A 24,264-nucleotide genomic window follows, 5' to 3' on the forward strand; every position below is an offset into this window, starting at 1 on the left:
TGGTTGGTTGTTGGTAAGTGCTAGGTTTTTACATTGTTCGCCTCCTATGATGTAACAATATTTAACGGTATTTTCATTAACATTGCAAAATGAAAAATCCATTTCGGACGTATTTTCCGAAACGAACACGGCTAATATCTTGTTCATGTGTTGCTCACAGGCATAAACCTATAATACTATATTAAGTCTATGCTCACAGGAATGTTATTCTGCATAATCTGCGATGTCACACAACGATTTCATGAAGATCTTTACCAAATTCATAACCAAATCTGGCGCCTTACTCCCGAAACTGATATCGATTTTGATTTTCGATTTCAACGGTTTCTTGACACTTTAGACATATAAAATATGTCTAAAAAATGTCAAAAAACCGTTGAAATCGAAAATCGAAATCGATATCAGTTTCGGGAGTAAGGCCCCTGTATAATGTTTCGTTGTGATTAAAAAAAATAATGTCAATGTCAAAAGCATGTGTTACAAATTTCAAAATATTTTTCCACTGTCCAGCGATAAGTACAGTAATTTTAAGTAATTATCAGAGAAAATGCTCGTGGGATGGAAAAATAAAACAACAACGGTAAAGTTCAAGATGCGGTAGTGATGCAGTAATAATTAGTATGTAATAGTCGAGCAACCTTTGCCGTACTCTGCGAAAGACTATCACGCGTTGGTACGGTCCGTTGTTTATAAGCCAGCGCGCTTTCAGGTAGGTTTCAGTTCGATCCAACTAATGATGGAGGAGGTTGCTAACGACGCACCAGTCGAAAAAACTTGTTTCTTAGATATGGACGCGTGCTACGAAACGTTCGACAAGGATGGGTATGTCAACACCATCAGGATATTTTAAATTAAAATTACTCTATTTAGTAACTATTATGCTATGATATTGCAGGGAATTTCAAGTAAACTTAAGTCTTATTCAAAATTTTTCATCACTTTATGCAGTACATGACTTAATTAGAATGAAAACAATGGAACATTGCTGCTCATAGAAGAGTATTTTATATAATTATTATTGTTCAAGCCTCATAAAATCAATCAGATTTGTACTGGTTTGGTACATTTTTGCTGTTTAATCCTTCCATCGGAGATTCTTGGAAATGCTATTGTATGGAGTCTTGAAAGATTAAAAGTGTTGGCTCTCCTTTTTACTAATGAATCTTTGTCTTTTCCGTGTTCTCTGTAATATGTACTATGCATTCCACTTTACAAGGTATTCATAATGGAGGCACTTCACATGGCTATTTGTATTTACGATTTGATATATTCACCAAAAAATCACCATGTGTAGACGGTATATTTGACAAAATATATTGGCCTTATTTGCCTATTTGACAAATATGACCAATACCAAATATATGTATTCGTACCTTTGTCGGTTTTTGACGCACATCAAAGGAGTCAAATAGGCAAGTAATGAAAATCAAGTAAAAGTTTCGTATTTGACGTCCATGTGTGGAAGGCCGTATTGGCCTTTATTTGCTTGTTTGTGTATACATCAATAATTTTGCCAAATACAACAAATAGCTAATAGCAAATACAAATAGCCATGTGAAGTGCCTCCATTATAAACATTACCCACAATTTCATTACAACAAATGAAAATTCACAAACAAATGGAAATTCATTTTTGTGCAGGAACTCTGATATAGATAACTCTGTAACTTAATTTTGAAATTTCTTCTATATTAACAGTTTAGGAATGCGGGCAACTTACCAGCATTCAACTCAAATTCAAATGTTTTTATTTAGAACAAAATATTTTCTGATTTTTTACCACTGTTGCCTATCACCGGCTTGGGAACAGGCTTAAAAAACTCACGTGGGGCAATCACTTTAATTAATACTAAGCGCCAGTTAGTGTATATTATAATATACAGTGAATGGATTTTCAGGGATGGTAAGCTAAACCTGGATGATTTCCGTTTGATCTGCAAAGCTCTGTTTCGCAATGACAAGGGCCACATCTACCAACTGTCGGAGGAGAAGGCACGGCACATGTTTCAAGTATTTGATCAAAATAGTGACGGATTTATCGACAAGGATGAATTTACGTTTTGCTGGAATCATTGGATAAAAGTGGTAAGTATATTTATATTTTATTTGATAACGATAAACACGGGAGCCAAACATTTTTTCTGAATAGTATGACCTGTCCAGCCGGGCTAGCACGGCCACCAGTAGAAATGCGAAAGTATATACAAACTGTGGAGATAAACTTAAAGTGAAGTTCCGATCTTTTTTCGTTCCGAAAAATTCTATTAAAATGCCACTTTATGACAGACTAATAGTCCTAAAAATTCAAATAATATCCTACTTTATGACATATATTACAGTCTGTCATAAAGTGACATTTTAATTGAATTTTTGTTGGTCGCGATTAGCCGCGGTATAGATCGGAACAGACCTTAAGTTTATGTCCACAGTTTGTAAATTCTTTCGCATTTCTACTGGTGGCTGTGCTAGCCCGGCAGGGACTCTTAGTATCCTATACCAAATTTCAACAAAATCTGTTCAGCAGTTTATAATATTAGTATGGATTATCTGGGTTTTTGTTTTTTTTTTCTACTGGAGTTTATCTCGAATACATCTTGCAGATTGTGCGACCCGTGAGTGCATTTCTGGTGGTGGACGTACAGAATGACTTCATTTCCGGTACCCTCAACATCAGCAAGTGCAATGCTCAGCAAGACGGCACTGAGGTATGTTTTATACCACAGATAACAAAGGTGTCCCGCACATAAAGTGTAATGTAAAAAATTGTTTGAGCAATGATGCAATGACAATATTTCTAAACCAATTTGCCATTCTACACTCCAAAAACTTATTATGTTATAATGTATGTCTGTTCCTTCCAAATGGGAAAAAAAAATAACATGTTTTTGGAGTGATTGGCAATTTGGTTTACAATATTGTCAATGCTCAGACCATTTTTCACATTACACTGTAAGTGTAGGCGCACACGAGGCCGACAGCTCGGCGACTAGTAGCGACGATGGGCTACGGCCGACAATTTTCATATATTTTGTTCGAAGCTCCGCACACTTGGCGTCGCGACGACAAGCTAGGGAGCCGCGCGCGCTCGTCCAGTCGCTGCGTCTGGAAGCGCTGTGCACTCGCACACACGACGACAGTCGCGCATGTCTTTGTCTTTGAATTGCCCATAGCATTATGCTATGGGTAATTCAAAGACAAAGACATGGTGAATACTGACAATGAACTTTAATTTCTTAGCTCTAGTCATTGCTGAGAAAAACCGATATCGCTACAGCCAAATTATCAAGGCGTCGCCTTAACTTAATAACTTTATACAGATGTAACAGTTTGTAGTGATGTTTGGTACTACTTATTATAGTGATCTACATTCGGAGGTAGAGACGTATTAAAACACCAATGGTCGGAATAGGAATGTATATTTATTTGCCTGGCTGGCGCGGTGCGGAGGGGCGGGGAGTGATGATGATGAAGGAGGCGTCTTCTGTCGAGGGTCACCAATGTGGGAATATGTGTGGCCGCCACAAAGAAAGATGTTCCGACCGAGCGAGGTGTTATGCCCGGTCAGGCCGAAGCCCACGTGATACATTTCAGCTGTCGTATATATACCGCTCAGAAAACTTCGATAGCGCGATGCAGGCGAATTGTGGGTACCGCCACAAGTTATAAAATGTTTTGTTCTTATCTGTCAATTCACTTTCCCAACGCTTCAGTTGAGGGCAAACAACTAAAACATCTGTATACCTATACACCTCCCAGGAGGCGGCCGTACATGGGTCGAAGAAATAACGTAACCAACACTCATTGAAATCTGGCACTTCTATTGTTACGCCACTGCGTTTGCATCTTCCTTCTTCGCATTTTGCATCGTCGGTGTGCTAGCATCCTAATTCCTAACGGCTCTAGCACACGGCGACTTCTTGTAGCGATGCAATCGCGATACTATGGCGCGTTTGCATCGATACAATTGCGAAGCGGTCGCTATCTGTGTGCCCTAGCCCCTAGCCTAGCACATGGGACGCTCATCCAGTCGCGATGCATCATGCAAACACGATGCAAACGCCATACAAATGGTCTTCGGTTACGTCAAAGTATTAAGAGGTGGTTAATGGAATCAGGCGTTACTTTGCGGAAATCCATAGTTTAAATTTAGTTTGTTATTATTTTTAGCAATATTCCGCGAAAACAACTTCCACCTTTAAGTAAATGAGTGAGTGTACGCATACTTAAAGGTGGAAGTTGTTTTCGCGGAATATTGCTAAAAATAATAACAAACTAAATTTAAACTATGGATTTCCGCAAAGTAACGCCTGATTCCATTAACTATTTAAAATCGGTGAGCATGACCGATCAGGCACGACTCTACATTAAGTTAACAAAATTACATCGTGTAGCCGCTCAAAATGTTTGGTTCAATCAACAATGCAAACGTTTAAATGTTGTTCCTAATTATATTAATGTAAGAACCAACACGCACAGCCGAGCCTCCAATATTGCTATCAAAAAAGCCGAGACCATCTGGCTTAACGAAGAGTCACGTCACTGGTTTACCGTTAGAGATAATTTAAAATTACATCTCAAAGTTCTTTATACCGAGCTCTCTTTTAAGTTACATAATATCGAATTCGATCGCTTAGATGAAAAAGCACGCCATTTCGCAGCAATCGAAGTGCACGCTAAATATTTAAGTCAAAGGAAAAAGCTTCAGACTTTAGTAAATAAAAACAGGATGGTCCAATCACGTACAGAATCCAGGTCTGAACCTTTTTCCTTCCACCCTCGCGTCAAAAACTTAACCAGCGTACAATTTGCCAAGGATGAGATGACACTTTTGGAAAAGGGTCTCAAATATAATATCACTCCTAATATTAATCAGAATGCTTTGGAAATGCTTGCGGTGGATTCGGAAATAACTGCCGTAGTTAATAAGAAAGATAACATGGTTAAGGGCTTACTAGCCAACGAAATCAAAGGTACTCCTTCCGGTTCTTCTTTTAACCCCGAAAGAGTGGCTTTGAGGTCATTAAAACAAACAATAGATAATAATAACTTAGTAATATCGAAAGCGGATAAGGGTAACACAGTAGTAGTGATGGAGCGCGACGATTATTTGGACAGAGTAAATGACGTGATTCAGGGTGAACAATTTCTAAGGGTTCCTTCTGACCCAACAAACAAGTTTTTAGCTAAGCTTAAATTAGCCATTAATAACAATCAATATTTCTTTCAAACTGAATCATCAAAGAAAAAACTCATCCCAATGAATCCTCGCGCACCATCACTGTACGGCTTGCCAAAGATTCACAAAACTGATATTCCCATGCGTCCAGTTGTCTCATACATAGGTGCACCAGCATACGAGCTGGCAAAGTCACTAAATTGCATAATAAAAGAAAAGCTCTCATTTCGGCCACCTTATGCCATAAAAAATAGTCTACAATTAGTCAACAAAATTAAAGATGTGACTTTGCCACCTCGTTGCAAATTAGTTTCACTTGATGTCGATAGTTTATTCACTAATGTTCCATGTAAGGAAACATTGGGTATTTTAAGGAATGCACTAGAAAAACGTTTACCTCCTGGTGAAAGTAATGAATTGCTTACTCTTACTAAAACATGCATGGAACAAAATTACTTTCGATTTAACGGCGAATTCTTTGTTCAAGAAGACGGTCTAGCTATGGGTTCACCTTTAAGTCCTTTGATGGCCGAAATATTTATGGACGATTTTGAACAAAGAAATATCGTCGTTAATAAAAGTATTTTATATTACTTTAGATATGTAGATGATTGTTTTCTTTGTTGGACGGGTACACAGAGACAACTGGACGTATTTGTAAAAGAACTAAATAAAAAACATATTAAAATTAAATTCAAATTAGAATGTGAAGATAATAACACTCTACATTTTCTCGATTTATCTATTACTAGAGTTAATAATAAACACAGTTTTGGAATCTTTCGCAAGCCGACATATACTAATACTACTATTCATGCATCGTCATGTCATCCTTGGCAACACAAACTCGCGGCCTTTCATAGTTACGTTCATAGATTATTATCAATCCCTCTTAGTAAAGATAATTATCAAAATGAGCTTAATATTATTTTCCAAATTGCGATATCCAACGGATATAGTCCAAAAATCATTAATAATATTTTGAAAAATAAAAACAAGAAAGAACTGGTTAAGTTTTTGTACGCAGGTCCTATTGATAAAGAGATAGTTAGATATAAGTCCAGTTTGACCTACATGGGAGAGGTATCTGCACGCTTATCCAAAATAATGAAAAGCACCGATATGCATGTCGCATTCAGGACAAATAATACTTTAAAACATCATTTGTGTCATAATAAAGACCAGATTGATATAAAATATCAATCCGGTGTCTATAAGATCGATTGCCCTGAATGCGATAGTGTATACGTGGGTCAAACTGGACGCAGCTTCGAGACTCGGTATAAAGAACATATCGCGGCTTATAGAAATGGTCATCCTGATAAGTCACATTTTGCTAAACATCTTTTAGATAGTAATCATACTGTGCCCGATGGCCATTCCTATAAAGTTTTACATAAATGTGATAAAGGCTTTCGGCTGAGCGTGTTGGAACAATTAGAGATCATAAAAGAAAAGAAAAATAACAGATTTGCATTGTTGAATGACCAAACTTGCTTGACTACGTCACCGCTTATTAATATGTTCGGGGGTACTAGTGAGAGTAGTGGGGGTAGTGGGGATAGTAGCGGGGCTCGATAGTGTATAAAAGGCGGTGTTTTGGCCGTTGGCGGCACTTAACGGACGTTGTTCGTAGAGTCCACATCCTGAGGATGCTCCGGTGTTGGGGCGAAACGCGCATCGAGGTTTTCAACCTGCATGGTGGTGAGGGGCCTTGCACGGATTTGCCAACATTATTGCTTGTGTGGTGGTGGTGTTTGCAAGTTCTTGCATGCGAGTGTACGCATAGGCAGTGTGGGAGGAGGGAGGTGCTGTACGCATGTCTATGCGTACACTCACTCATTTACTTAAAGGTGGAAGTTGTTTTCGCGGAATATTGCTAAAAATAATAACAAACTAAATTTTTTTATTAAGAGGTGTCCACACCGTCCTTTTTTCCATACAAACGTTGTTTCCTCCCTGGATAATGCTAGAAGAGTTATAATTTTTTTCCTTAATATCTACGGCCACTAATAGAATGTCCCTATGTTTTCTTTTTTTTATAATTTAATTATTAAATAAGATGTGAACGTTCAAAAATCCAAAAAAATGGCCAGATTTTCCGCTGTGTTCAAACATCCAGAAAACAGACTTGGCTAGATTATACAAAAAAAAAAAACATAGGAACACAGCTCAAGCCTTTCTTTAATCTTTAATGAAAAAAGTACTTAAATCGGTTAAGTTTTGGAGAAGTAATCAGGGGACAACGAATCGTTGATTTTCTGCAGTTGTCTCCATCGCGTTCTGCGGTATAGGCTTGAGGTAAGGGAGACAGCTATAGATATTACACGTACTTTCTTTTCATTTCTCTAGCCCCTGGTGTATCCTTTTAACCCTCTCTCCGTTTTACTCCGCGTTGTCAGTTGTCACCCGACACGGTCGCGCGTTTGCATCCAGCATCGTGCACTCTCCGGTCGCGCGTTTGCAACGCTACAGTAACGCTACAGTCGCTACAGGAGCACGTTTGTACCCTACAATCGCGCGTTCGCATCTCTACAATCGCGCGTTCGCATCTCTACAATCGCGCGTTCGCATCTCTACAATCGCGCGTTCGCATCGCTACAGTTGCAAATGCGACTAACGATGCAATCGCGTTCCACGAACGCGCGGTTGCATCGCTACAAATCGCCGTGTGCTAGGGCCCTAAATATCCCGTATGCACGCTATTACCTACGTCAGTCGACAAGGGCAGTGCCGTTTGATCGATACGGATATCTCTTATCAAACCCCTCTTATCTATGACCCTTGTCCTTACCGAAAACTTGTAACTTGGTAAGCGGTTACCGCGTCTACCGGAAGTACCACGGTGTCATATAAAGGCTCATATGGTATTAAATATTAATAAATAGTGACTAGTCTACCCCCTTGGTAATAAAAATATTTTGCAATGACGCCCGCAGCTCCGTTGGGTCAAAATTCGTTCATCGCGCGGTAACCGTACATTTTTTCAGGATAAAAAGTATCCTGTGTCCTTTCCCGGGACTCAAAGTATCTCCATGCCCAGCAAAATCGGGTAAAGACGTAACAGATAGACAGACACACTTTCGCATTTATATGGCATTCTAATATTCTAATACATCATACAGTTGTCGCTTGTCAGTCGATTCCAAAGTCTGTGACGGGCATGAGTGGAGGACTAGCAATTATATTAGTACGGGAAGTTGCTTAAGTATCGGATAATACTTCCTAGAAAATGCATCGTAATGTAGTCAGCGGTGGGCAAACTTCGGCCCGCAGCCCGGGTCGCTTGGGGCCCGTTATTTGCGGCCCGTGAAATGTGGGTTGTTCGACCTGTGTGTCGTATTCTAGACGCATTGTTTAATACTAATTAAGTATATTGTGTATCAAGGTTGAATATTAAAGTGCGGCCCGCAGCCGCAGGTTGCCTTCTATGCCGAAAGGTTGACCATCACTGTACCGTGTACGTAATCGGTGACAACTGACGTAATCCTGAGAATACAACGATAGTAAAAAAGTCCCTCGCTAACTGCTCTCAAACTACTTTGTATGAAAAAGCCCCTAAAAGCGACCGTTTAAAGGCCGGCAACGTCGCGCTTTCAAATCCTGTTTCATTGTATCAAGCGATCCCGTTAAGAATTAAGATTGAGATATCGAGATCCGATCCCCCCCCGCTGCCCCCTTACGTCGGGGCCGGGTAATATAATACATTATAAATACCTTCTTAATTCTTGTAACCATAACTCATAAGAATTATAATAAGAATATTATTATATCCTACGTCATACGAATCATATTCATATCAAATTATGTTTTTAACTGAAATGCGAGGATGAAAATACCATTGTTTTACATAATATTTTATGTTGTTACCTTGTATTTGTTGTGCAATAGATACCATAACTTTTATTATTATCATTAATGACAACACGGACTTAGTTAGAAGACTGAAAAGGACAAAACCTAGTTAGTGTATCAGTGTAAAAAATGACTGTGACTGTGACGAACACAAATAATAATGTGTATTCTCCTTTATAGAGACTTTAAGAAAGTGTTGATGGACACAATCTTAGTTAACTCTACCTAGCAGATTAAGTTAATGTAAAATTACTTATTAGTCTAAGTTAGGCTAGATTGTAATAATTATAAAATACTTATAGGAGGTATTTTGTGTACAAAAAAAAATGACTTGTAACTAATGAAATGATGATCACCACTCATAGTTATTTTATTTTATTTTTTATTTTATTTGGAAAACAAACAGTTACATAACAAAGGTAGTGTAAGTATCTAAAAATTTTACAAGGAAACCATTAACATGTTTTCACATATAAGATTCTAGTTAATATTTTAAAGAAAGCTTGTTAAACAAAAGAAAAATAATAGATTATAATCATAAAGAGACAATTAGTGAAATATAGAAAAATAAAAGACAAAAGATACATCAATGAATAATTAAAAATATAATAAATAATAAATTATATAAATACATTACTGGAAAATTTTATCTGTTTTATTTCCTATAAGTACTAGACTTCTAGATGAGAATCGCTTGCGAACCAGTGATCTGTAATTTTCTTTTTAATTTTATCAGGTTTGTCGTTGAATAGGTCTAAGTCAAGTTTATCACACAATTTATTTAGATTATTTGCGGATCTAATGAAGAAAGAGTTGGACTTATAATTAGTGGTAGTAACCGGTGGTAGTAACCGGTACATAAAGAAGTTTGGGTTTCCTAAAAGTTCTACTAGGTATATTTATGAGGATTTTGGATAGTAGTGTAGGGGAATCGATATGGCCTTGGGCAATTTTTGCTAAATATACGACATCTGCAATAAATCTTCTTTGCTGTAAAGGTAGAATGTGGTGTCTGACACATCTTTTATTGTAATGGTCATCTGAGGTTTTCGTTTTAAACTGCAAGAATCTAAGAAACCTTTTCTGAATAGATTCTAGTCTCTTTGAGTGCGAATCATACATCGGATTCCATACAATCGAACCGTATTCTAGGATGCTGCGCACTAGTGAGCAATACAAGATTTTTATTATTTTTATGTTTTTAAATTCGGAACTAGACCTGAGAACAAAACCTAACATTTTATTGGCTCTTTTTGTAATGTCATCGATGTGAGCATCGTATAAGATTTTATGATCATGTAGAATACCTAGATCGCGAATAGTTTTTTGAGATGACAGAAGTTGATCTTTTATATTGTATCCTAAGTAATACTAAGGGCTTAGTTTTATGAGTAAATGTAACACTAAAGCATTTACTGACATTAAGGTCAAGTTTGTTAATTTAATATTATATTATAGTATTATTATTATAGTAGAAACGCCGACCGCACTCAGAGATGTTTAATAATTACTTACTTAACTTTAATGAATAGTTTAGTTGTACTTAAGATTAATTCGACCCTAGACCCTCCCAGTCCGAGTCAAGAGCCACGCTCTAAACTAATGGACCATGGAGGCGTTGTATAAAGTTTATGGCAAAACAACCCCAAACTTCTGAACCGATTTTGCTGAAATTTGGTCCCGGGAAAGGACATACGACACTTTATCCCGAAAAATGTACGGTTCCCGCGCTATAAACGGAGTTGCGGGCGTCATCTATTACCAAATAACTAATAACTTAATAAGTCATTTAGCCAACTATTTAATCCTAACTGGGTCTCACAAATTCTCGTTATATCCGCAATCCACCTGCAATACACCAATTTGCAACAATGAGAACTGCAAGTCACGTGACTAATCGATCCAAATCAGCAACCGTATTCGAAAATAGCCGCCATTCTATCGGTGCGGTTAATCAAAACATGTCAAAAGGCGGCAAATCGTATTCACACCTCGGGCAATTAGGTAGCCGTGCTTGGTACGCCCCGGCACGGCGGATTGGATGGAAACTTTGGAGTTTGGAGGGTTTCCAATTTTGGGTCTATGCAGTTTGATTAATTAAGTTGCATAAGTTTTAAGGGGTTTTTGGTTAGCGTATAACTAATGGTTCTAACGTAGACCTACTTTCACTTCCTACTATCTCCTGGGCCTCTATCATGAGCTCTTAAATCCATTCACTTTACGTCGTTATACAGTCAGTATAAGGACGTAAAGAGAATGGATTTAAGAGCTCATGATAGAGGCCCTGAATAATTAACTGCCAAGTTTACTGTCGCACTCAGAGAGGAATGTTAACTGTTATTATATGTAGATTTTGACATAAGCCACATTCTTTTACTGTCAAAGTTTTCTATTAATTGCAATTAACTAATCACTCCTCGCATAGTGCGTCAGTTAATTCTTTTCGTATCCCTCCAGGCGGCATGACCATATTATAAAGGGTGCAATTAAACCTTCCGGCCAAATTTTGATATAAGTACATATTGATCCTCAATGCTAAAATTAAAAATACACGTATTTTTTCTTTTATAATCACTCAGTACTAAAATATTGAGAAATAGCTACCGAAAGTTTTCCTTACAAACACCACAAATAATGGACACTATGCGTCACCGGCGCCTCCCTCCCGCGTCACCACCGCTCTACCGACCGCCGCGAAGTGACCGCTCTGCATTCTAATACTATGCTATTGTAAAAATAATAACACAATTTTTTGGTTAAATGGAATCTCCTAATGATACATAAACCTTAAAAATATTTAGCCGGTAAGTCTAATTGCACCCTGTATGTAAGAAACGCGAAAGAATAAAAATACTGCCAGATCGTAGGTACAAACTGACAGATTTCCCTTGTCGATCTGTCACTTAGTCTATTCTACCGTAGAAAATCCTTTTCTTGGTGGCCATGCTGAGATCATAAGAATGAGAAATTGTCAAAGAGTTTTTATAGTTGGTTTCCACTAACCAAGCTGGTACGACTGAGTATTGGTAAAGTGCGATGGGCATATACGATTTAAAAAACATAATATGCTTATCAAGGCTTTTTAGTGGTTATTTTACTTCACCTTACTTACATCTTTGTTTACCACACTAGGTGGTCTACTATATACTGTAGTATAATGATAATACTTTAGGTTTAGGGTGTGTATGTGTTCCTTATACACACAAAGTTCACTGTGAAAGTAGCAGTTTTTTGTGATTTGTATGACCATCATGAATTTGGCCATACACATGACAAAAATTTTGCTTTTTTAGCGCTGCTACTTTCACATTGAATTCTATATAAAGCACACAATTCACAAACCTAATGTATTATCACTTAGTTTTGTTACACCCTGTATACAGTTAGGAATTTGTCCACTGGTCAGGTCAAGTCAGTTCAGTCAATTTGTACCTATAGTAGTTGTATAAAAGTAAAGCTGATTATTATTAATGTCTCCGGGTGCTTCCGTAAGCCATAGAATAATAATATAAAGAGTGATAGCAATTGCAATTTACCATCAGTCGTATACGGACGGATGTTCTGGATCTGTCTACCAAAGGCCAAAGGACTCCCTCCAAGACCGGCCGGTCTACCTCAAAAGGGACCGGACTTCCACAAATATAAGGGAACGCTTCGGCAAATTGAAGCGGTCACTATGACACCGGGATGAGCTTAGCCCGGGGAGGTTAAAAGAAGAAGGGGGAGTTTTGCCGGGAATGCGAAAGAGTGCCTGTGAGTGAGTGAGTGTATTATTTTTTCTAAAATTGTGTTAACTGGGTTTTTAAGGTGTAATATCGGCAGAATATCAACGAATTGTTATCGTACACAAGTGTAGACAAATGCTGCAACTTCCAGATATGTGTTTTTTATTTGTTTCCTCCAAAACTCCGTCAAAAGTTTTACTAAAGCGTCTACCACTTTACTGAATTGACCGACTTGACCGACTCGACTCCTTGACTGCTCTGACTTTTATTTAGACTTGAAGATATTTGTAAAACGATGCTGAAAATTGGAAGAAGAATATTGTTTTCCCGCCATTTACTTGACATTGAACATGGTTAAATTATAGCCGAGCGTCATAATAATAAAAAAACTTGAGATGTGTCAACTGTCAAGGACACCCGGATGGAACGAAATTAAAAAAAAAGAGAGAGACAGAGAGAGAAACGCGCGCTACCGCACACGGCTTACAACTATAGCAAAAAAGCACAGACATATATCAAGAACTATAGCAAAAAAGCACAGACATATATCAAGATAGATACCGCATGTCCCGCGAAGTACTATCAGAGAAGTTGATTCCTATGCAAATCGGGGACCTAAGTAGTTTGGTCGCGTTACGTCAAACCCAGCTGACAGATCACAATTAACATTGAATTAACATATTCGACCAAATAACGTCGGTCTGTCAATTGCATAGGAATAAACTTCCTCGATGGTACATACACATGCGGTGATCTTGATCTATGTCTGTACTCTGTGGTAAAAAGTGTCATGTCGTTAAAACTTCGTATGATTTTTTCCGTCTAGCCCCCTTTCGCAACGCGTGATAAGGCACTTCGTTCCAAAAAAAAAAGAAGAAGTGAAATGAATGTTTAATCTATTTCAATCCGCAGGTGGTGGAACCAATCAACCGTCTGCTCGACACTGTGCCGTTTTCGTGCGTGTTCTACTCCCTGGACTGGCACCCCCCGGACCACGTGTCCTTCATAGACAACGTGCACATGCGGGAGCTGCATCCCTCCAGCCCGGTGAGTGACAGGGGAATGGCGCCAGGGGACTGACGACGTCAACTATTTGCGTCGAAATGCCTGTCTGGTTCGGGGACAAAATTATTTTAAATATTAAAAAAAGGTCATTTTCACGTCACGATTTATTTTTTAAATTAATAGCTTAATCCTTATAAACTCTTTTCTAAAATATCTGATAGTTTATACAACATGTGGCATAGTGATAGCTTCCATAATTAACTTGATGTAAGCATATCAAGTTAATTTTGTGATAATAAATTATAGTGACATTGTGTGCGTCTCGCATATATACGCTTCAATGACTTAGCACAATAGATTGTGTGCCCTGCCTTATGCATGATCACTGTGTCGAAGGTCGACAAATAATGAAAGAATGAAAAACGATTTGGTTTATATTTATCAACAGACTACACAACAAAACTAGTTGGTAAATAATTGTTGTCAATACAGAAAAAAAAAAAATTTGTTTGAACGCGCTCATCACACTAAATACCACAATATAAAACACATAATATACATATTATTAGTTATGCAATACTGTTTTATTTTAATTTATAATATAATTCATGTAATTATGACATCGATTATGATTCATGTTGGAACTTGTACATATATTATGCACAAGTTTTGTACACTAATGCATAATTGATGTTAGAGGTTTACGCCGGAAAAGGTAACAAACTGACTCGAGCATTTTAATATTATATGAAAAAATTAAGAACCTTTTTGTGACTTTTAATTCATTTGTCAGGTGTCGGCGGACAAGGCGCAGGCACACGATACCGTGGTGTTTGCCGGCCCGCCGCCCATGAAGCAGCGGTTGTGGCCGCGACACTGCGTGCAAGACACCTGGGGCGCTGAGCTACATAAGGACCTCAAGGTCAGGGGCTAGGGGACTGTTTAATGAGGGGGAGCTGTTTGTGGACGTCTTTAAGTGGACAAATACTGTTTTTGTCGGCGGGGGATTTCTTTTGTAGGCAGGGGACTAGATTGGATAGGCAACGGACTGTTTATGTATCCGGTGTACTGATTTAGATGAAATGACGTTCTGAGTATATTATTAGTTTTCAAAGCTATAAATAATTAATAACTTTGTAATTGTTGTTGTATTTATTAGTTTACAACACTATTATTTTCAGGTGGTGGAACACGGCGTGAAGGTGTACAAGGGGACGAACCCCGAGGTGGACTCGTACTCGGTGTTCTGGGACAACAAGCGGCTGAGCGACACGAGCCTGTCGCACCAGCTGCGCGCGCGCCACGTCTCCGACATATACATCTGCGGCATCGCGTACGACGTCTGCGTCGGTGAGTGAGACAGGGGACTGACTACACCACGTCCATAAAAGTCTACGAATAATAAAAACTAAAGAAGAGTAACAGTGTCAAAAAATTTGTTCCGCGAGCTACAAAAAGAGTGTGTTTTTAGAGAGGTGACAATTATTAATGTCAACGGCTTTTTGAGTATTAGTGTTTAGTTGCTATGGTCATATTTTAGTGTGCGACAGGGAACCAAATTCAAAACGGTTGAAGTATGGGAGTTACGTTTCCTTAGTTTTTATTATTGTAGATACAATTAGTATTAAAAATGTGAAAGTGTGTCTGTCTGTCTGACAAACGTCTGTTACCTCTTCAAGCCCAAACCGCTGAACAGATTCTGCTGAGACACAGGTTATTTTTTTATCCCTGAAAAATGTACGGTTCCTGCGCGATAATCGATTTCTTAGGAAACGGAGCTGTTGGTGATTATATTTTATGGTCCAGGTGCGACGATATCGGACGCGCTGGCTATCGGCTACCGCGCGGTGCTGATCGACGACGCGAGTCGCGGTGTGAGCGTACCCGACATACAGGCGACCAAGGACGCGGTGCTCGCCGACCACGGCGTCATTGTGGAGTCGCACGAGGTATGAACAGACCTTATATAAATTAGATTAAAGAATCCCATATACAAAAATAAAGGTGAGGCCAAACGAGCGTAATTTTGTGAGTTATGAGCAGAATTTCGGTCGCGTAAATATCTTTTCATACAAATCATGAGTCACAAAATTACGTTCGTGTGAATCAAACAGGAATTTTCTATAAAACTGAATGCAGCAGCTGCCAACCGAGATTCTGCGACTCACAACTCACAAATTACGCTCGTTGGGCTCCACCCTAAAGGTAGCTTTCTGAACATCGCAGCACGCGACCAAAAAACACGGAGCCTTGAGGCTAGAGGGTCTGCGAGCGATAATAAATATTTTTTTCGGAAATGTTATCACGTAAGTTTTCAGGGTCCGTCAAAAATGACACTTGTTAAAAGGTTCTCAAACTTTTCCGCCACCAAAACAGTTCGAGAACAGCTTCTCTACACCACTGCAAATCATGCAGCGGCATGGGTCGCTAGACCAACGTCTGTAGAAAATGAAACCTACAGCCTGTCATAAAGTAGAGTTTTATATGTACGCATTAATAGTTACGTCTTAAAACTGTGGCGGTACCCACGATTCGCCTAACATTCCTGCATCGCGCTATCGAACTTTTCTGAGCGCGTCGGTATATATACGACAGCTGAGATGTATCACGTGGGCTTCGGCCAGACCGGACATAACACTCCATCACAACACACATCTTCCTTTGCGGCCACCACGCATTATTCCCATAAAACTGTTAATACTTTCCTATAATAATTTACTTTTTGTTTTAATCAAAAACAAATATTTTTTATTCACAGTTAATTTTGTACAAAATCTTTTCTGAACGTTGGAACTATGGTGCCTACCACCGGTCATATTTCATATTTGCCACAGTAAACAAAAAGTCATCGGCGGCGCTACGCGACACGTTGTGTCAGTGCTATGGAACGTAAGAGCCAGTCACACGGCGTGTTGCGGTGACGCAGCGCTGCCATTGCGTTGTTTTACTTACAAATAACCAAGGTGTTCATACGGTGCTCTGCGTCGTCGCAACGCACACATGACGGACAGCAGCCCCCGAGACGAAGCGGGAGGGGTGTTGAACCCGTAACCACAGAATATATATTAGCAGTACCAACGGAATTCCCACTAGCGAAACCCGTTTAAAGAAATAACGACTCATGCTACGATACTATAAAGTTCAAATTCTGACCGCGCAGTGCTAGGTGGCTACAATGATATATTTACCTACATGTCCACTCTCTTTCTATCGCATAACTCGTACCTTTTCTGACGAAATCAAAGTTTTCGCCTTTTAGAAAACAAAATATTTTTTTTAATTACTATTGGTACGAATAGCAAACCTTTTTATGGTAATATAAAATTTTAGTAATCCAACCTATATTTTATAGTAGTTTTATATATATTCGATTATAGTGCAGGAAGCTTTTACAATTTAAACATAGTAACTTGTGTTTATTTCTGTGTAGTTTGTGTGTTTCTTCGTATGAAATTGGTTTATTTGCTATGTTTGTATCGTTTTTATTTACACTATTCAAATACATATTTCATTGGCCTTTTTTAATTGTTAATTTTTATAAGATTTATAACGATTTTGTCACAGCGGTTAAATCAGTATCATGAATTAAATTCCTCTATATCTAGTACGCGACGAAAAATCTTGCGCGTGCGTCACCGCTCGCTTGTGAGTCCCTAGTGATTTGCCACCCGCGGGTGGTACTTACACTTAAATACCTACACGCACGAGTAAGACAGGCCTGCCGTAACACAAGTCCTTCAGGTACTTACTACGGGGCCAGACTGAGGTGGTGTGAAGCGTCCATAGATATTATATTATAATGATTGTATAAATATTCCAGGTATTGGCCATGGTGGAAGGTCGCGACCGGCGGCCGGAGCTCGGCTACAAACTGGCCATGGAGCTTAAGAAGGCCATGAAAGACAACCAGTAGATCTGATCGACCATTCCCAATATAACTTTGATGAAATTAATTTCATTGCCTATGGTCACAATTTTGACCGTCAAAATATTGACATAACATTTTTTATTTGTGTTTAAAAAATTCAATCGTCAAAATAGTGACCAGCAGGCGTAGCATGGTCACCATAGAAACGGTTTCTCAAAACGGAAGAATAGACAAAGTGACAGTTAGACAAGACAAAATGACAGTTAGACAATGGAAATCCTCCATTTTGTCGATAAAATCTGTCAGCATGTCGATTATTTCCCATGTCTACTGTTGTTATGCTAGCCCTGCAGCAGTAATGATAAGTTCATATTCATCCAAGTTATATAATTTGGGAGGGGACCTATTCTAACGCCTCGAATGTCGCTTCATTAACAAGCTGTCACACAAGCAGCAGCATGTAATAGGCCTGGAGATGGTGACACAAAATTCTTGGTCATTTGTACCAGTATCGCAGTTCTACAGGGGTATAATTACGTAAAGGCAAAAAGGAAAATGATGGTCATAGCGCTCGCACTGGCAGCCTAAACGCGTGGGCGTTCATCGAACGTGTCGGATAAATAACGAGTGTCGAACGATTTGTTCCACAAAAATGCTTGTATTTTCAGATAGTAATACCATACTTGTCGGGTGCGGCTTACAGCCCGCCATACCGACGCGAATACGTTAGTTTTAATAAAAAAAATTGAACCATTTGTACCAGGCAAATTTTTGCATAGCTAATCATCGTCGAGTAGCCATTCACGAAAATCACCTTGCCATACTTTTCCGACAGGTCCCAATGGCCGCCATACTACTGCAAATGTGTAATTTTTTTTTTCGCCAAACGATTTGTACCACCCTCTTCGTATGGCGGTTCTACAGGAGTATAACCCCTGTAGAACCGTCATACTGGCACAAGTGACCAAGAATTTTGTGTCAGTATCTCCAGGCCTAGAAGTGTGATAGAATGCGCTCGAAAACATTCGATTCATCAGAATAGGTACCCTTTTACCATATTTGCTAGTGTCCGACTGAAGCCACCTTCGGTTAAAACTTAAAATTATCATTTTCGGCCAAAGCCTGGGCCACGATTTCAAGCCAAAACCAAACAGATTTTTTCAGTTTAATGTTTACGTTTCTCTAATAACTAATTAACAGCGAATAGGATGAAATTTTAAATTTTCGAATCCCAGGAATCATCAGATTAATATGAAACAAGAAAACTAGGAAATATGTCGTTTTTATAGTTTATAGTTAGCCAATCTGAAATATAATATCTTAGAGATCGTAAAATGTTAATTAACTTTATACGTCTTCGGTCGGACACTAGTCACTACATATTATAATATATTTAATTCGTACTTAAGTTCTCTAATGCGATCTTACTAGTCTATTTTATTTATTTTAGCTGTACATTCCAACACGGTTAGTTGTTAAAACCATCTCAGTATACCATAGTTCCTATTAAGTGTTTCTAGTTTTAAAAAGCATTCAAAATATCTCTAGTTAGAAAAATATACAGTTTTGCAGCACTCAGAGACGTATATTAAATACTTAACTGTAATTAAATGAAGATTTTGACATAAGCCCATACATTATCTGTCAAAATCTTCATTAAATTGAAGGTTAATCATAATTAAATGTCTCTGCGTGCGACGGTTACTACGAATAATAAATAGTTTTTATTATTCGTAGGGCGGTTAAGATACATTTCACCGATTATGCTGCGTTTCCACCAGAGCTGTGCTGACCGAGGCGAAGTAAATGAAGGGATTCTGTTGGTTCTTTACAAACACATCCCTCGCTACGCATCCTCGCGCATGTGGAAAAGCAGCCTTAGGTTCTTATGCCCTTAGCACACTAGCGCCGCGAACCGCGACGAACCGGTTCGCAGAGATTCTTACATTTATATGAATAATTAGTTTAAAAAAGCCCTTTTTTATTTATTTTTTAGTAAACTTTTAACAAATTATTGCATTGTGATTGGCTCTTAAACGTATGCAAAGTTTAGAATTAATTACACTTACGATAGGTAAAATCGTGCTCAAAGATTACGTTACATACATACAGCCCAAGCTAATAAAAGCGTATTAAAAACAAATTCTTATTCACTATTATATATATATTATGAGCGCTCTGTTAAGCATTCGTGTACTAACCCACAAAAAAACGTATTGAGTTATGAATGCAATTATGTTCTTTAGACGTTTTAAAACAGGACGGCATCAACAATTTAACAAAAAATGTTTGGAGTTTTCCTAATAAAATTAAATTGCTTTTCGCGATTCGTCGCGTCAGTGTACTAACGGCTTCACGCTAGCTATAGACCGTTTTATGGTTAAAAATCACAAATTGTCACTAGATACACACTATCTCGAATGGCATCAAACATGACAAAATTATTTATTAACGCCTTTAGCACATTAACTGCTGCACTCTGAGACATTTAATGATTATTTAACTTAAACTTAATGAAGACTTTGACAGATAATGTATGGAGTTTATGTCCAAATCTTCATTTAATTAAGTACAGTTAAATAATTAATATTCGTCTGTGTGCGGCAGTAAGGCACATTTGTGATTTGCGCGATTCGGAGTTTGAGTAAAATATTTGTTATAATTTCATGCATTATGAATATTGAATACAAACTGTAAAAGTACAAAAGTGTAGCTTAGGTAGAGCCGGTGTTATACTACACTTTATCAGGGCCCGGTAGAAGGCATTGTCCCTGAATACAGTGTGGTGTAATACCGGTTATAACTTGTTGTAATTAAATAAATTATGGCTGGATACTAACGCGCACACAAGTCATTTTATTTCGCGAATCACATATTCTGTGATTTTGACTTTACCCAGCTGTTATACCGAAAGGGTTATTTTTTGATTAACTTGCCTGCGCGGCGTAGTCGAGTGTTTTTTTCAATTTCAGAAGCGTTTAGTACTATCACATATTTTAAGGCTAGTAGGTAAATAGGACTTCATGTGAACACACCCTAATGCCTTAATATTAATTCGGCACCAGTGTAGATACAGGTTTTTAATTATAAGGAATATTAAATTATAAGCAACGTGTTGGTGGCGTTGCCATGGCATGACATGATTTGGACATGCGCAATAAAAGGTTTAATTGTGGCGCATGCGCCAAAAATTATGGCGACGAACACGGCCTTTAAATGAACGAGGGTGGGGGCGCAGCTGGTAAAGAACTTTAAAAAAATGACGTTTTTGCATGATGGCCGCGTTAGTTCCTTTTTTGCCACATTCAGAACCGCCGAACCACAAAATATGTCGTCAAATTTATTTTTATTACATAATAATAATAAAAAATAATTAGTATCACGGGCGTAAGTATATAAAGCGGGCTCAACACTCGCGGCGCGAAATCCCGCGAAGGCCGCGAACCGCGAGTGTGGAGGGTTTCGCGGCTTCGCGTTCGCGCTTCGCGGCTTTCCCCGTCCGGTGTCGGTTTTTTGGCCCGCGACAAAGAGTTTGCGAAGCGCGAACGCGAACATCATCCACACTCGCTTTTATTCGCAGTCGCACACAAAGTCAGAGCAGCAGCAACAGTGTCTTCAACGTCCATTTTACTCAAACGCGCGAACGTAAATGCGAAAATTGCGAGTATACCTAGCTGAGGGCCGTATTTGTACGCGTCGTGTTCACAGCGCGTTGCATCCGTGAATCGCGGCCGCTATTCGCGCCGCGAGTGTGGAGCCCGCATAAGGAAATCATGTCTCACTTTATCAAGCAAGCTATATATCTATATAATATATTATATAAATGTACATACCTACAACGTCGAGTTTAAATAACGCATGTAATAGTGCGACAATCTTTTCGAATATACGGTCGACTACCTACATAGTCGACTATACAAGGTGTAACGACTAACGACACAAAGTGATAATAGCTAAGGGTGAAGTAAAAAAGTTACTCTTTCAGCGTTGCTACTTTCACAGCGAAGTCTATATTGTAGTATGTATTATCACTTAGTTTCGTTACATTCTGTAGATTGGGTTTGTTATAGTGTTTAATAGTAAGTCATACGTTTTATCATTGTTACATGTTAAACATGATGTGATACATTTTCATTAAAAGTAATATTACTGAACTTAATCTTGTTTTAATTCACTTGGTGTGCTCTACGAAAAACTAAGAGGAAGTGCGATACTTCCATACCTAAGTATGTATTAATAATAAAGATATAAAAAGGTCACGCCGAATTTTAAATTCTAAGCAAATTAAAACATTTTTTTACGTGTAAGTACCTAAAACCTGTAATATGCAAGGGAAACCTTTTCTGCAGAAATTTAACTATGAAAATAAAAAAAGTAAAGTTTAATTTATTTTATTAAGTTCACAGCAAGAAAACTGATCAACAGAGAATAGCTCCAGGATCATAAAATTACAGCGGCGCGAAAATGGTCACATTTAGCAGTTCCTCTCAATCAATTCAGCAAATGAATTGTCAAAAGTGTCAAACTGACAAATGTCAAATCAGTTAAAAAATACAGAAATGAATTGCAAGCAGAGTTGCATGTTGCGATTTAAGAAAAATGAATTATATTATTATTCATGTCATGATTCGTCAAAGCGACCATTTTAGCCCCGCAGTAAATATATATTATATGGTAGAATTCTAATACATACTAAAAACGTTGGACGGTCAGTGGTTGCCATAATATCAAAATATGGTTTGTTGAAAAATTCACTAGCTAAGTCTACCTCATAATAATAATTAATTTCATTTTTTTTACATTTTGTTATTCTAAATGAGCAAAATATTAGAGATTCATAATGGGTAAAAACCCGCTATTGATTTAGCTAAACCTTATAAGAGTCGCACGAATTTCATAATTAAAATTATTTTAAAGTTACACAAAATGTATGGACACAAGTATAAAAATAAAAATAATTAAATCTTTAAAAACAATTAAATCAAACAACTAGAGAGATCTTTTAAGTACTAATAATAATTGACGTTATTACAAATATCACTAACTTTCTAATATTCTTTTGTTAAAAATTTAAACCATTATCAGAAATTGGTGCTGCAGGAAAAACTCTAGTGCGCATGCCTCATATATTATGGTAAAAATAGGTATTTCTTTCATATGGGATTTTGTTTTATTGCTTAGGCCACACACAACTTAACAATCACTCGGCGATAATGAATGCTTAATTGTTTGATTTTTAGGATCAATTTATATACGTCCCGCGCAAATAAGCAATTATAAATACTTACATTATTGAAATAAATTTTTACATACTATTCAAAGTCTGAAGTCAAAGTCAATTTTTTTTATTCAGAATAAGTTTTTTTCAAACACTTTCTGAATGTTGATGCTTTTGATCTCTGATAACTGATCTGATAACAATCAAAGAGCTCTGTGCAGCCTTAGGCATTAAATTAAACATGGATTTTATCAAGCCACTGTTAAACTAGATACAACTTGTCTACCGAGTTTCTCTGCTAGAAAGTCCAGGATAGTAAACACTAGTTCCCTTCTACTGGCCGTGCAGGCCATCAGAATGTCGAATGCTCGAACATAGTCTACTGGATCAATCCTTCTCAAATAATTGAACACTATGTAAATCAACTCCTCCAATTTATCTCGGATAAGAGACCATATTTCACGAAGTGATGCCAATGCTGAAAATTTTATTTATTTTATTATTATTTTTGTATTTATTGTATTTAAAAAAATAATTGTGTGTGCATACAGCCATTTTGAATTTTTCTGTGAATATACCCAAACATTCCTACCTAAAAATAACTTTAAAATCCTTACCAAATCCAGCAACACCACCCACCCCTGCACCAATAGCAGCCCCTAACCGGCCACCTGCATAGCCACCGACTAAGCCACCAGCCAATGCAAAGGTTCCGGTTAAAATAGCAGTAGTTACATCCCACTGCACTCTTATTTGATATTCATCACCTGAAATTTTAAACATGTTGCTTTATACTAAGTATTAGTTACATTATTATACTATAGTAAGTATTATTTTTTGAAAAATGTTTGTTGGTCAATTTTGACATTTATTATCATGATGCACTGCCTTCTTAACATGAATTATTGTAAACAGCGGATTTCTCTGAGGCTTCCTGTCGATCGCGGTATAGATGTCGCAGTCGACTGGTATAAATAGCCGTTCAATTAAACAGCTAGCCCTTTGACTTAACAACGACATTCAATCACACGTCTAGCTTTTATATTGAATATTTTAGTCGGCCACCAGTCGGCGGCGACATAGATGTAAGGTCCCGATTTAGATTGTTAAAGTGTAACTTTTGAAGAATACCTATGAATGTAATCACTTACCAAGTTCCAAAATGATTTGTTCGATCCAATATCGATCAAAAACCTCGTTATTTACGTTTGGTCTGGCTCTGGATAGTGCCATTTTGTTGTGACTTGTGAAATAAAAAACGGAAAACGTGTTACGTGCGTCAATTAGCAACTATTTTCGTAACAACTTAATAGGGCAAGATGCCAAGTGGTCAAGAAAGTCATAATAATATTTAAAATTAATAACATCGAAACAAACAAAAACATCAAACATAAAATCACCCCCAAAAATATTATAT

The 24,264-nt window shown here is 37.8% G+C and overlaps 2 protein-coding genes across 5 annotated transcripts; one reads left to right on the forward strand and one right to left on the reverse strand.

The window, feature by feature from the left end:
* The first annotated feature begins 497 nt into the window (after positions 1-497).
* Positions 498-17,773, forward strand: LOC121735895 (nicotinamidase). 4 transcript variants are annotated; one of them, XM_042126891.1, is made up of 9 exons: positions 498-618; positions 710-822; positions 1,899-2,085; positions 2,601-2,705; positions 13,669-13,803; positions 14,555-14,683; positions 14,943-15,111; positions 15,568-15,710; positions 17,582-17,773. In XM_042126891.1, exons 2-9 carry the CDS (start codon positions 734-736, stop codon positions 17,672-17,674), a joined length of 1,050 nt encoding a protein of 349 aa, XP_041982825.1. In that variant the 5' UTR covers positions 498-618; positions 710-733; the 3' UTR covers positions 17,675-17,773. The 4 variants fall into 4 exon arrangements, with proteins under 4 accessions (XP_041982825.1, XP_041982824.1, XP_041982827.1 ...); XM_042126890.1 differs by having other exon boundaries at positions 498-822; XM_042126893.1 differs by lacking the exon at positions 710-822 and having other exon boundaries at positions 498-709.
* Positions 17,774-22,636: 4,863 nt separating this feature from the next.
* On the reverse strand, positions 22,637-24,214 carry LOC121735898. Its single transcript, XM_042126898.1, has 3 exons — positions 23,999-24,214; positions 23,465-23,614; positions 22,637-23,325 (listed from the first exon to the last, which is right to left on the reverse strand). The coding sequence occupies exons 1-3, from the start codon at positions 24,078-24,080 to the stop codon at positions 23,099-23,101; spliced, it is 459 nt and encodes a 152-aa protein (XP_041982832.1). The 5' UTR covers positions 24,081-24,214; the 3' UTR covers positions 22,637-23,098.
* Between the last annotated feature and the right edge of the window lie 50 nt (positions 24,215-24,264).

The sequence above is a fragment of the Aricia agestis genome, chromosome 18 (assembly GCF_905147365.1).
Source record: "Aricia agestis chromosome 18, ilAriAges1.1, whole genome shotgun sequence".
Classification (NCBI taxonomy): domain Eukaryota; kingdom Metazoa; phylum Arthropoda; class Insecta; order Lepidoptera; family Lycaenidae; genus Aricia; species Aricia agestis.

Coding starts and splice junctions, on each gene's coding strand:
- LOC121735895 (XM_042126890.1), top strand. CDS start 734: ATGATGGAGGAGGTTGCTAACGACGCACCAGTCGAAAAAACTTGTTTC. Junction 823..1,898: donor GAAACGTTCGACAAGGATGG/GTATGTCAACAC, acceptor ATGGATTTTCAG/GGATGGTAAGCTAAACCTGG. Junction 2,706..13,668: donor CTCAGCAAGACGGCACTGAG/GTATGTTTTATA, acceptor TTCAATCCGCAG/GTGGTGGAACCAATCAACCG.
- LOC121735898 (XM_042126898.1), bottom strand. CDS start 24,080: ATGGCACTATCCAGAGCCAGACCAAACGTAAATAACGAGGTTTTTGAT. Junction 23,615..23,998: donor ACAAATCATTTTGGAACTTG/GTAAGTGATTAC, acceptor TTAAAATTTCAG/GTGATGAATATCAAATAAGA. Junction 23,326..23,464: donor GGGTGGTGTTGCTGGATTTG/GTAAGGATTTTA, acceptor TAAAATTTTCAG/CATTGGCATCACTTCGTGAA.